Source organism: Cebus imitator, unplaced genomic scaffold, assembly GCF_001604975.1.
Source record: "Cebus imitator isolate Cc_AM_T3 unplaced genomic scaffold, Cebus_imitator-1.0 Scaffold2, whole genome shotgun sequence".
NCBI lineage: Eukaryota > Metazoa > Chordata > Mammalia > Primates > Cebidae > Cebus > Cebus imitator.
In genome coordinates this window covers 12,194,862-12,206,955 of record NW_016107317.1, presented here as the reverse complement: position 1 = coordinate 12,206,955, position 12,094 = coordinate 12,194,862, and the positions used below count along the sequence as shown (strand labels likewise).

The following is a 12,094-nucleotide window of genomic DNA, read 5'->3' as shown; positions in this document are numbered from 1 at the left end:
TGCAATGATTGCCTTATATGTTTAGGGCCTGATAACTGGATATGCTCAGAATAGGATGGTTGCTTGGAAATATCCTTGGTCCTCTGCTTCCCCATCTAGGAGGAAAATACCCAAAATGTGTGATGAAAGTGGATATGGGTTGGTTAGTCTATGGGCTGATGCAGCAGCAGTCAACTGATTCATTCTTTGACCCTGCAGAAATAGTGGACTGCTGACAGGAAGGGGAAAAAAATGGCTTGCTTCTTGGTGTGAAATGGGGGATTTGTGCTCTATGAGATAATCTCTGTATGTTAAAATGTGTATTTCTGTCCACCACATCACCTATATAAGAATTATGATGAGAAATTTCATTTGCTTACTTTAATTTACTTTATTTGATGAGCACTTGACCATGCATACTTGGTAGTGATATATGTATGTTTTGCCACATTAGAATATATATTGCAACTTTCCTATAAAATACACATCAGAGATGCAATTTTGTTAGAGATAAACAATGATATAGAAACACAAGAAAATAAAATCTAAGTAAAGTTTTTAAATTACATAGAAATTGGAGTTTGATGTTTTAATTTATAAACATTATCTTTAAAGTTATTTATTAAATAAATTGCAAGCAGAAAGTAAAGAGTTTAGTAGCATCTGTGTCAGTCTATTGATTTCATCCATAACAAAGTCATTTTTTAGTTCAGAGCTATTAAGCCAAGAAAATATTGCCAGCAAGTTTAATTTTTACTTACTAATGTCAAAAAGAGAAATGGCTTAATACATGACAAGCACTCACAAACATGAAGACACATTTTATCAACCTCATACATAAATACATTTTTACTCACCCAGAATGTATAATTAATATTAAGAGGGTAAAAAAATCTCATTTATTTCACCTGAAGTTTATTAATATAGAAGATGATGACAAACTATAGGACACTTTTGTATTTATTTGCAAAGCTATTATCACAAATTATTTCCATGTACACTATTTGCAAAGCATTCAAAGTCAGAAACATAAATAATGCTTGGATATCAGCAAAATTCCCAATAAATCCCTCAGAACCAATTTATATATCTAAAGTTCAAGATTATTTTAAATAAAGAAGAAATATTATAAATTACAGAACAGAGTCTAGGCAACTATACCAAATCACACTAAGGTATAGCAAAAGGTTTTTATTTATCCTGAAGAAACTGTAGTTGTGTAAACATGGAAGAAGGAAACATAGTTTCTTTGGAATTTTCAAGAAATTCCTTTTATTTTTACTAATAAATATACTTTTGCTTTTCAACAAGCCTTCATATTTTTCATATTTCTCTTCTATGTTTCCTGTACAAATGAATAAGTGAATGAATACCTTAAAAATATTTCTCTATTCTCTATTATTCCCCTTTCAAAACACAATAGTCAGAAAACTATAATAATGAGAGAATTCTTTGGATCACCCTGAGTGTCTTAATTCTTTCCAACAAGTGACATATATTATTGTCTGTTGTTTTTAGGTAATGCTGCTGATGGTGAACATACTGAAACGACTGAAAAGCCAAAAATCTTTTTACACTGTGTTCACATAAAGTTTGTGGTTTAGTTTTTAACATCAGCCTCTACATAAGGAACACCATTTGAAACCAGCATCTCAGGTTGGGGGGCCAAATGAGACTTTGCTCATAGCATACCAGGGCACTGCTGATGAGGTTCCCGGGAGGTTCATAATTATGTCATTTGGTTTGAAGCTGTTTCAGTGCCAAGGTTTGACTGAAGCCTTCTTAATTATGTGGCAGTGTGATCATCTGCCCTTCCTAGTTTCATCTTGCTTTTAGTTCACTACAGATACCCTGGAATCCATAGCATGCCCATTAGTCCATATGTCCAAACCAACAAAATTGTGTGATTAGACATCCAGCATTAACACTGTGGCTGAGATGTTGCCATATAGCTTATAACAGTGGCTGTTCTCTAAGAATCTAACTTACAGCTGTTTCAAGGCAGGGGCTGCCAGTTAGTATATTCCTCACGCTAAAGTTAATGACATTTCAGGATGGATTAGGCACCCTGCATCAATATAGCAGTTTGAACATTCTTCAAATCCTACCACCCTAGCGTGATGAAAATTTCGTGATGCCATTTATGATTCCTGATGTACTCATAATAATCTTTTTCTTCATCTTTTACTCATTTCTTCATCTACCAAATATTTATTTAGCATCTAACTGTGTATGTATGACAGCATGACAGACGCAATGGAGTTTGCAAGTTTAATGCACCATCCTTGACAGGAGAAAACCTTAACATCTAATCAAAAATTGTTGTCAACTATGTAAATATTTTACACAAACACACAAATTCACCTGAGAAAAGGATGAGAGAGCTGCATCCCAGAGCATTAATGAGGTTATCGCTAAATGTCAGAATTACAGGCAGTGGTAAATGTTTAACAATTGGCTCTATGTTCTCTAGAGATATAATTCTAAGCTATTGCTTTATTTGCCCATTTGTGTCAGAAAGAGAGTATTTAAGAAGTATGAAAAAAATAAAGGTTCTAGGTTCATTGAAAAAGTATATTTTTAAAAGTCTTGTTTTGTAGCATCTGCTGATTTCCATAGAATAATTATTCATACCATGGCCTATTTCAAGCTACGAATGTCAACCAGTTCACAAGATTTCAACCCTTAGATCCAGTCAAGCCTACTGACTGGATGAGCTTCATTTTCCTTTTTTTTACTTTTTTTGTTTTCAAAATGCCTTAATGATAATAGGGGTTATCCTCAGGGATAGAAACTGGTGGCAGGGGACAGGAATGGAAGTAGATTTTTTTCCTCCATATCCTGTTGTGGCTTTTACATTTTGAACCTTGGTATGCATTGCCAATTTAAAAAAAAAAAAGCTACAAATTCGACTTTTAAAAGTTAAATTATTTGTTACAACTGTAATCAAAAGCAGTAAATGATATTTTAATGTCTCATGCAAATAACACACATGTATATACATAAAATATTTAAATAATACTGAAAGACATGCATCCAAAAAAAGAATGAGTTCATGTCCTTTGCAGGGACATGGATGAAGCTGGAAGCCATCATTCTCAGCAAACTACCACAGGACAGAAAACCAAACACCACATGCTCTCACTCAAAAGTGGGAATTGAACAATGAGAACACATGTTCACAGGGAGGAGACCATCACACACTGGGGTTGGTCAGGGGGTAGGGGGGTAAGGGGAGCGAGAGCATTAGGACAAACACCTAATGCATGCAGGGCTTAAAACCTAGATGACAGGTTGATAGGTGCAGCAAACCACCATGGCACATGTATACATACTCATGTTCTGCACTTGTATCCCACAACTTAAAGTAAAATTTTAAAAACTGGCACAATTTTTTAAATGCATTGGAAACTGATACAGGAAGAACATAATGATGAGTGAAAGCTTCCTGGAGACACGAGTGGAGTTCTGAACTACAAGCAGGATTTGAACAAACAGAGAACAAGAAAAAGGGTGACAAACAGATTCTAAGCAGACTGGTCATTGTACCTGGCTAGTATTTATACTCCAACTGAAAGATATCACTTTACTCCATCACCACCAGTGCTGGAGCTACCATTCCCACAGTCTCCATCACTTCCTACCTTCTCCCTCTTTAATTAGGCTTCAGAGCAGGCTGCCCCATAGATAGGTGTTCACTGCAAACAGCCCAAATGGAGATAAGACTGGAGTCAGGAACCGACATAAGAAAAGAGAGCCAGTCTCACATCACCTCTAATAATAATACTAATGTTCATTTCATATTTTTTGTCTAGCAGACTTCGTGGTCTAACTGGCAGAGTCTAAATTCATAGAGGAATATCTCAAGCTCTTGCTGTTGCTCAAGCTCTTGCTCTTATGCTTTCTCTCAGGCAGGCAAGAACATGTGCTCAGAGGAAGGATCATAATGCGACTGCCATCCATCTTCCCCCCAAAAAAACTAGAAAAATGAGCATCCTTTAGCAGGGCATTCAGAAAAGTTCTTACTATGGTGAACTAGAAAGCACCCAACGAAGAGCCGGTCCTATACCTAATCACTGCCAGTTGGAAGCGACTGAGCTACATTGAGAAAAGCAATATATATGTAATGTGACCTGAAGGACACAGTCTACTTACCAGGCCTTCATATAGAAAGCTCCACTGGCATATTGAGCAGGAAAACTCCGTTGTATATGACTATCTTGCATATTACCAAGAAAGTGTCTCCAAAGGGGGCAGTGCTGCTTCAAAGACCTTCATATCTAGATGCATGTTATCAGCATCACTGTAGATCTACTTTTTCTGAAGTGACCAGCTAACAAAAAGTTCCCTGAACTTGTTCTCTTAGAACACTTACTACCTTTGGCCACAAAAGGCCATAGGAGAAATATGTCTCTGGTTTCAGTGCCAAGAACGGTTAAATTATCCTGATTATTTAACTAGGTTTCTATCTTTTTGTTTGCTCTGATTTGTATATGTTTCATTTTATCTTTCTTGTCCGATAGATATCTCTATAAGCCACCTTAAAAATTTTTGTGAAAGAAAGCAGAAAATAATGAAATAAGTGTTCAGGCAATGATGAAACTAAAGAGATGAGTGGGGAAAAGCAAGATAACTAAAGAAACATAGCTTCAGCAACAAGAACAGGAAAATCCTTTACAAGCCATAACAGAAGTTGTGTAGAGATGACGGAAGGCAATATAACAGTGCATTAGTAAAAGGACTCAATAATAAGAAGAGGGTTTTGGTTCTGGCTCTGTCACTAACTAGCTAAATGACGCTATAAAAAAGAAAAAAAAGTCAGTAAAGAACCTAGTTTAATGATCTCTCATAGACCTGGAGAGACGAGATAGCACAGAGGTTCAGCAGGTAGGCTCTATAATCACACTGAGTGTGAAAGCCTACTTCCATTTATTCCCATGAAACCTTTAACAACTTATCTCAAAGGCTTCTTATTCTTATCTGTAAAACAAAAATAAGAGTGTTGATCTTGTATGATTATGGGAGGTCTGTGAACTTTTTAGCCAGTATTTTCAAGCACTCTACATGGATTTACAGAGGGGGACCCTTAAGTTACAGAATAATAAAGCCTTTTTACAAGGTCCCAAAACCAACGAGTGACAGAGCTATGACTGGAATGCATGCTGTCCATCTCCAGGTCTATGCACTTAATGACTCCTGAATACTGATGACAAATGAACTAATCATGTGTAATGCATGGAGCACAGTGCCTGGCACATGGTAAGCCCGTAATAACTGTTGGCTTACTCAGCAAATGAGAGTGCCTCACAAATCTAAATTATTTTCCACATTATGGAAAGATATACTATATCTCAAATATACTTGTTAAATAATAACATATCTAGATAATTCTTTTTTTTTTTGAGACGAAGTCTTGTTTGTTTCCCAGGCTGGAGTGCAATGGCGCGATCTCGGCTCACCGCAACCTCCGCCTCCTGGGTTCAGGCAATTCTCCCACCTCAGCCTCCTGAGTCGCTGGGATTACAGGCACACGCCACCATGCCCAGCTAATTTTTTGTATTTTTAGTAGAGATGGGGTTTCACCATGTTGACCAGGATGGTCTCGATCTCTTGACCTCGTGATCCACCCGCCTCGGCCTCCCACAGTGCTGGGATTACAGGCTTGAGCCACCGTGCCCGGCCCATATCTAGATAATTCTAATAACATATCTGGATAAATGTCATAACTGATAGATGATACAAACATAGAATGAACAAGTAAAATAAGAAATGACAGAAATAATATTAATTTTAAAAGTGTAACTAGAAAACTTAACAGCTGAGTATAAATACTTATTTATAAGAAATATTCATTGTATTGTTACTTATTAAAGTTTAAAAAGTAAATGAGTTAAATACCCAAATGTAAGGGGTTGATTAAACAAAATATGGCATATCTACACACACAGACAAAAGGACTGGATTAAAATATGACAGAATGTCGACATTAGTCTTTTGGTAATATGATTTGTATTAATTTTCCTATTTGTTTCCAACTGTCAATTTTCTATAATAATCTGGAAAACATATTTCTATAATAATCTGAAAATAGGAAAACATATTCTTTAATAATCTGGAAAAATAAAAATTATTTTCAATTGAAATAAATCCATATAAAGTCCTGTCCATAACTTTAACAAATCTACCTCACAGGAAGAGTAAGAAAGGATTTGCTTGACAGCAAGCCACCTGACAAAGGTCAGATATTTCAGTTGCCCATAACTTTATAATGTTTAAGGTGCTTAAAAACATCAAACTTTTTAAAGAAGTATTACATGGAAAAAGTTTGCAGATTGCAAAAGGTCTGTGCTTCTCAGAGTGTGTACGGTTAAGGTGTTCGACCCTAGGAACCAATACAAACATTACCCATCTAGGACTCATACACTTGAAGAAAATAGACCTATTGAAATGTTGTCCAACCAGCCTCTGAAAGAGCAGATGGAGCCACCAGCACCAGTTAGCCCAGAGACAGGAGCAGTAGGAAAGGAGGTAGCAGTGGCCATCATCTACATATGGGATGTCATCTGGAAGAAGGCTGGGCAAGTTCTATGTCTCTACAAACAGGGGAATGGGAGAAAGTCACAGGGAAGAAAAATCTGATGTGCAAAGTTAAGGGGAAATTTTCCTAGCATGTAGAGATAATCAGAAATACAACAGGTTGTTCTACAAAGAAACAATCTTCTTTTATTACATGTGACTCCTGTTGCCTGAAAGCTCAATGGACACAGGCAGAGACACTCTCCTGTAAGCAAGGAGCTCACTGGATCTCCACCACATGAAGACAAGGCCTGTCCCTGCAACCAGAACCAGACCAAAGGGACTAGCCCCAATCAAGCCTTAAACATGGGATTGCTCCCTTTCTTGCTCCTCCCTGAAGGTTGTAAGCCAGTTACCAGGCGAATGTTAGAATGGCACCCTCCCCTCAAAAACAGGCCAGAACCTTGGAGGAAAGAAACCCAAGTGAAGGGCCTGGGAAATTATCCTTTGGAGCTAACGATGTAATAAAATGAGGCCTCCAAGCCCCAAGAACAAACCAGATAGTATGTCCCTAGGAACCTTCCTCACTATGTCAGCCTTGCTATATTTTGTTCTCCACAAATATTTGCTTATCTTTGCTCTTTAGTATTTAGTAAAGATGTGCAAAGTCCCAGACTGTCTCATCTGTGATAAGAGAAACCAAATAAAGAGATTTATACCCACTCTTGGGCAGGATCATTAAAGCTTTTATAGATGTAAAGCACTTTATATGTATAAACTCTTTAATCTTCAAAACTTAGGAAGCAGGTACTAATATCCTCAGTTTACAGATGAGGAAATTGAAACACAGATGTTATGTGATTTCCCCAATGTCCACAAATAGTAAGTGGTGGACTTTCATTGCCAGAACTGTGGCTATTCCTTCCAGAAGGAATAATCTTTAACTCTTTGGTATTATTTAGTAGCAATTTATGTATATGTCAAGTATTATGAATGACTTTCTTCTTCTTGCTCTCTTCCCCCCATCGAGAGCTCCTAATCATGCACTCATATATCAGAAAAGCTGGAAGATAGCAGAAAGCATTTTTATACAATGCACGTCCAAGCATACAGCTGTAACTGCTGCAAACTATGAGGTACAAAAAGGAAGTTATCTGGCAATAATTTAAATCAAAATTATACGACTACTGGCCAGGTGCAGGGGCTCACACCTGTAATCCTAGCACTTTGGGAGGTGGGTGAATTGCCTGAGCTTAAAAGTTAGAGGCCAGCCTGGGCAACATGGTGAAACCCTTGTCTCTACTAAAATGCAAAAAATTAACCGAGCATGGCAGCGTGTGTCTATAGTCCCAGCTACTCAAGAGGCTGAGGTAGGAGAATTGCTTGAGCCCAAGAGGCAGAGGTTGCAGTGAGTTGAGATTACTGCACTCCAGGCTGGGCTACAAAGTGACACTTCATCTCCATTAAAAAAAAATACACATATGCAACTACTAAACTCTAAAGCCAGGTAATTTTACAAACAAATAGAATATTATATTTTTGTGGATAACTATTCACAAATTAAGAAGTATGTTTGGCTTTATCATTGAGAAAGATACTTTTTGAGGAATTCAGTAATTAAAAAATTTCTTTTAGGAATAGCAACTTCTTACCAACCTGAAAAGGAGCAGCTCATTCTGCTTTTAGGCAATTACTTTCAATTACCTGTGTTTGTGATTTTTGTATAATATAACAAAACCATTCTGTCTTAAACCAATCTTTTATATATCATAAAGATATATATAAAAGAAGAAAGCTTTTGTTTACTTCTCTGTCATATGTTTATTTAACCAGATATAATGAAAACACAAGAAACTCTAGCAGCCATATTTACCTGTGATCCAAGTGGTGAATTGAGAGAATAACTCCTGAATTTAAGTGGGTCTGTTTTAGGGTCACCAAAATAGTAAATTCATGTTTATTTCTTAGCTTCTGAAGAAACTGTTCAGCTGTAGTAGTGGAAGCTTTTATGCTTCTGGGAGTATCTAAAAAAGAAACAAACATGTACTAAGAATAGACTAGAATTTGATTTTATGAAATATCTTTTACATTCAACATCTTTCAAAAAACTTTATTATCAGTAATAGCTGATAAATACTGAGTCTCAGACTCTCTTGGTAAATTCTTCTTCAACAAGACTTTATGCTATATATAGTAACACATGACAGTAAAATCACACATGAATTACTGAATTTGTGTTTCATGAATCTTTGTTCAAAAATGTCACCTTTGAAGCAAAGAATCTTATTTGAGGAAGTACAATCCCAAGTTTTCTCTTTACACACTTCCTATATCCTAGATACCACAGCAACATCAGTGTCAACAATGAACAAAAAGATGTGATTCCTAGAATAGGACCTAAACGACCACACTAGAATCATTTAGCATTTCCAACACCTCATGACAGAAAACTGGATGTAAATCTATGTGCCACCCTCCACACTGGTTTCTTCAGCCAGAAGGTTTGCTATAAATAGATTTTTAAAAGATCATCGAAATTAGTCACTCTCAGCCTTCTGTGCAGTGGAAAAGGCATTAAGATCAAATTATCTCACCATACGTATAAAAAAAAGGATACATAGAACCTAATTCCCATTTCTTCTCCAGGCTTAGAGAAAGCCTCGCCAAGGGAAGTTTACTTAACAGAGGAGAAACTTTTATTCTGAACTTCCTCATGGGTTAGCCTTGTACTCCAACCTCAGGACCCAAATTATATAGGGAAGTAGGTAAGAATAGAAATGGACTTAGTAAAAACCTATGATTCAAGCAACTGCTAACTGAGCATAAGGCTCTCCTATTCATAGTGTATGCAAATAAGATTGATGAGAGGTAGAGATGCAGTTTGTATTATGGTCAAATTGTTCTCCTCTTTCCTATGCTTCAGTCTAGATAAGTAGTTTTCAATGAAAGAACTAGCATTTAGAGAGGACAATTCTTCTTTGTGCAAGATTGTCCCATGCACTGTAATTATGTAAATATGGGTCCCTGCCCAACAAATGTCAGTAGCACCAAATAGTCATTGCAACAACCCAAAGTACTCCCACACACTTCCAAACATTCCCAGGGAAGCAATGCTGTAGAAACTTAGTTGAGAATCACAACCTTGATGAAAGAGGGATTATAAAATTAAACCAAAATTTTCTGCCTTTCTAGGCCCCACAATTTTACATAATACTAATGTGTAATCACCTGGTCTAAGTCCATTACTGAGAATACACAGACATGGAGAATACACAGACTTTGAGACACTCATATAATAGAAGGGACAACTAATGTGATACAATGAAAGAAATGCTCTGAGAGAGGTAGGTACAAAGTTTTAATGTGTCAGATTGGAAAGTAGCCAACAGAATCTGAAGGGAAGGCTCAGAAAGTAGATGCTATTTGATCAGGAGTTGATCAGGTGGAGAAGAGGGAAAAGCATTCCAGACATAGGAAAAATCTTGTTAAAAAGCAAAGATATGAAAGGACATGACACAGTGCAACGGGTGAACAGCAGGCATTGCTGGATGGGGTGAGTGGACTGGATAAGGCAGGACCTCACAGGCCAACTTAAAGGGACACCTGCTGTTTCCATCACCATTATCAATTTACTGTCTTAACAAAACAAAACAAACAAAAACTTCCTATTTACCACTGAGAAATGATACCTCCTCACTCTTAACCCTTGACTTCCTCTCTGCTACAATGGGTCATGTGACACAAACCTGACCAATCAGGTCATCACCTAACCTTGTGTACAGTCATTGGTTCAGGAATGGGTACCTAATCCAAGATAATAAAGTCAGACTTGGGACAGTTGTTCAAAGATTTAGAGAAAAGAAACTTTCCTGTTGCGAAAAAGAAACTTCAACATGCCCATTCAACATTCACAACTCAAAAGAATAACAGTAATCTGAAACTTTTGCCATAATCAATGCAATATTTTCTCTCTAGGCTCTATTAGGGATAAGACAGACTGTAGAAGAGATTCCATAACATTCCTCTTAGCTTCAAAATTTTTTGTTTCCTAAAGAGAGCATGCAAAATATAATTGAGAATGATTTCATATAGTGTTAACTTTTAATTCATTCTAATTTATACAGAAGTGAATCATTCACAAACTTCATTGCTTCATTTTAATAGATAAAAGCAAACTGAAATTAAATTATAAATATTTATTATGCTTCTATTCTTTTCAGGCAGGTAGAACTTCAGCAGCATCCTTTGTCTTGCCGAGCAGGAAGATACATGGGGATGCAAATGAGAGAAATGGAGAAAGGATTACAGTGAATACACAAATGATGATCAGATCCACTGAGAGGTTCAAGGATGTGGCCCAAAGAGATAGAGCTCTTACAGCAAGAGAAAAGGAATTTGGAAATGTGTGGTAGCTGCCTTACAAGATGGAACTTTAGAGAAAAGACACTCAAGGATTTCAAAGAATTTTAGGCTGTTTTGTTGTTTGCTATGCATAGAAGAACTTTATTAAATATCTATCTTATTCACTATTGCCTTTGAAGCTAGATTTGTGAACAGAGCTGAGAGGCTACATTTTGTTCGTTTGTTTTTAAATTTTGTTCTTTTTTCAGATGAAACGACCTGTAAAGATTGGCCTTACGGTAAAAGAATGAAGAATCTAAAAGAAGAGATCACATTTGAATGTTAGTAAAAACATAAGTCAGTATGGTTGAAAATATGATGAAGGAAGCTGTAGGTGAAAGGACACCATTAAAAAATTGATCACTCTGCATTTTGAAAAAAATTCTCTAGTGGCCATGTGGAAGGTTGCTTCAAGAAAGAAAACAACTAGAAACAGAGACCGCTGGAGAAGTCTAGCAACTTGGTAATCATTAACTATGTTAAATGTCATATTTTGACATCACTAAACTACCTTTCCCAATTCAAATTGTTTTTCTTTGGCTTTGACTAGACTAGTAATACTGAGCTATTGTTGTTTGCACTTCTTGTCAGGGATGTCAATGATGGAAGGGCCAAGGGAACTCTGAGGTAGATGGCTAATTTGTACTGGGGTGCTTAAATGAGTGCTTAAGGAGACCTGCATAATAGAACCATCCTCCACCCCACCAGGTGGTAGGTGGGGTGCTATGAGGCCTCTATCCAACTTAGACTTGAAGCTCATTCACTCATGCAGGGTCACAATTCAGGACAGGACCACTTACTCTATTCAACCTCTCTTCCCAGTTTGTCTTCCTATTTTGCTACCTCTATGGAGCTAGAGTGGCTTGCAGGAAGGAGGGACCTTCCAGCATGAACAAAGCCAACAGAAGCCCTATTCTGCTTCGCTATAGGGATAAGAACAATAATATATTGTTTTTTCATCCTGATTAACCAAGCTATTGCACAAATGTTTAAAAATGGGCTTGCATGAGCCTCCCACCTGTAACAGAGTGAGGGGCAGTGTGGAATGCCCATGGGAGAGAGAAAGCCCAGCTTGATTTATCATAGCCTCAGGATGGTCTCCTTACCTGGTGCCCCAGTCCAGGAACCCAGGACACAGATGAAGATTTTTAAGTTTCTTGAATGTGACAGAGAAAGTGCCTAGAGGAAGTATGTCATA

At 37.1% G+C, this 12,094-nt stretch overlaps 1 protein-coding gene across 1 annotated transcript in view; it reads right to left on the bottom strand.

Annotated features, from left to right (window-relative positions):
• NELL2 (neural EGFL like 2) overlaps positions 1-12,094 on the bottom strand; it is a 371,569-nt gene that overhangs the window by 301,601 nt on the left and 57,874 nt on the right. Inside the window, exon 4 of the mRNA XM_017529745.2 lies at positions 8,369-8,519. Coding sequence (XP_017385234.1) covers positions 8,369-8,519 — 151 coding nt within the window. The remainder of the gene's footprint in view (positions 1-8,368; positions 8,520-12,094) is intronic.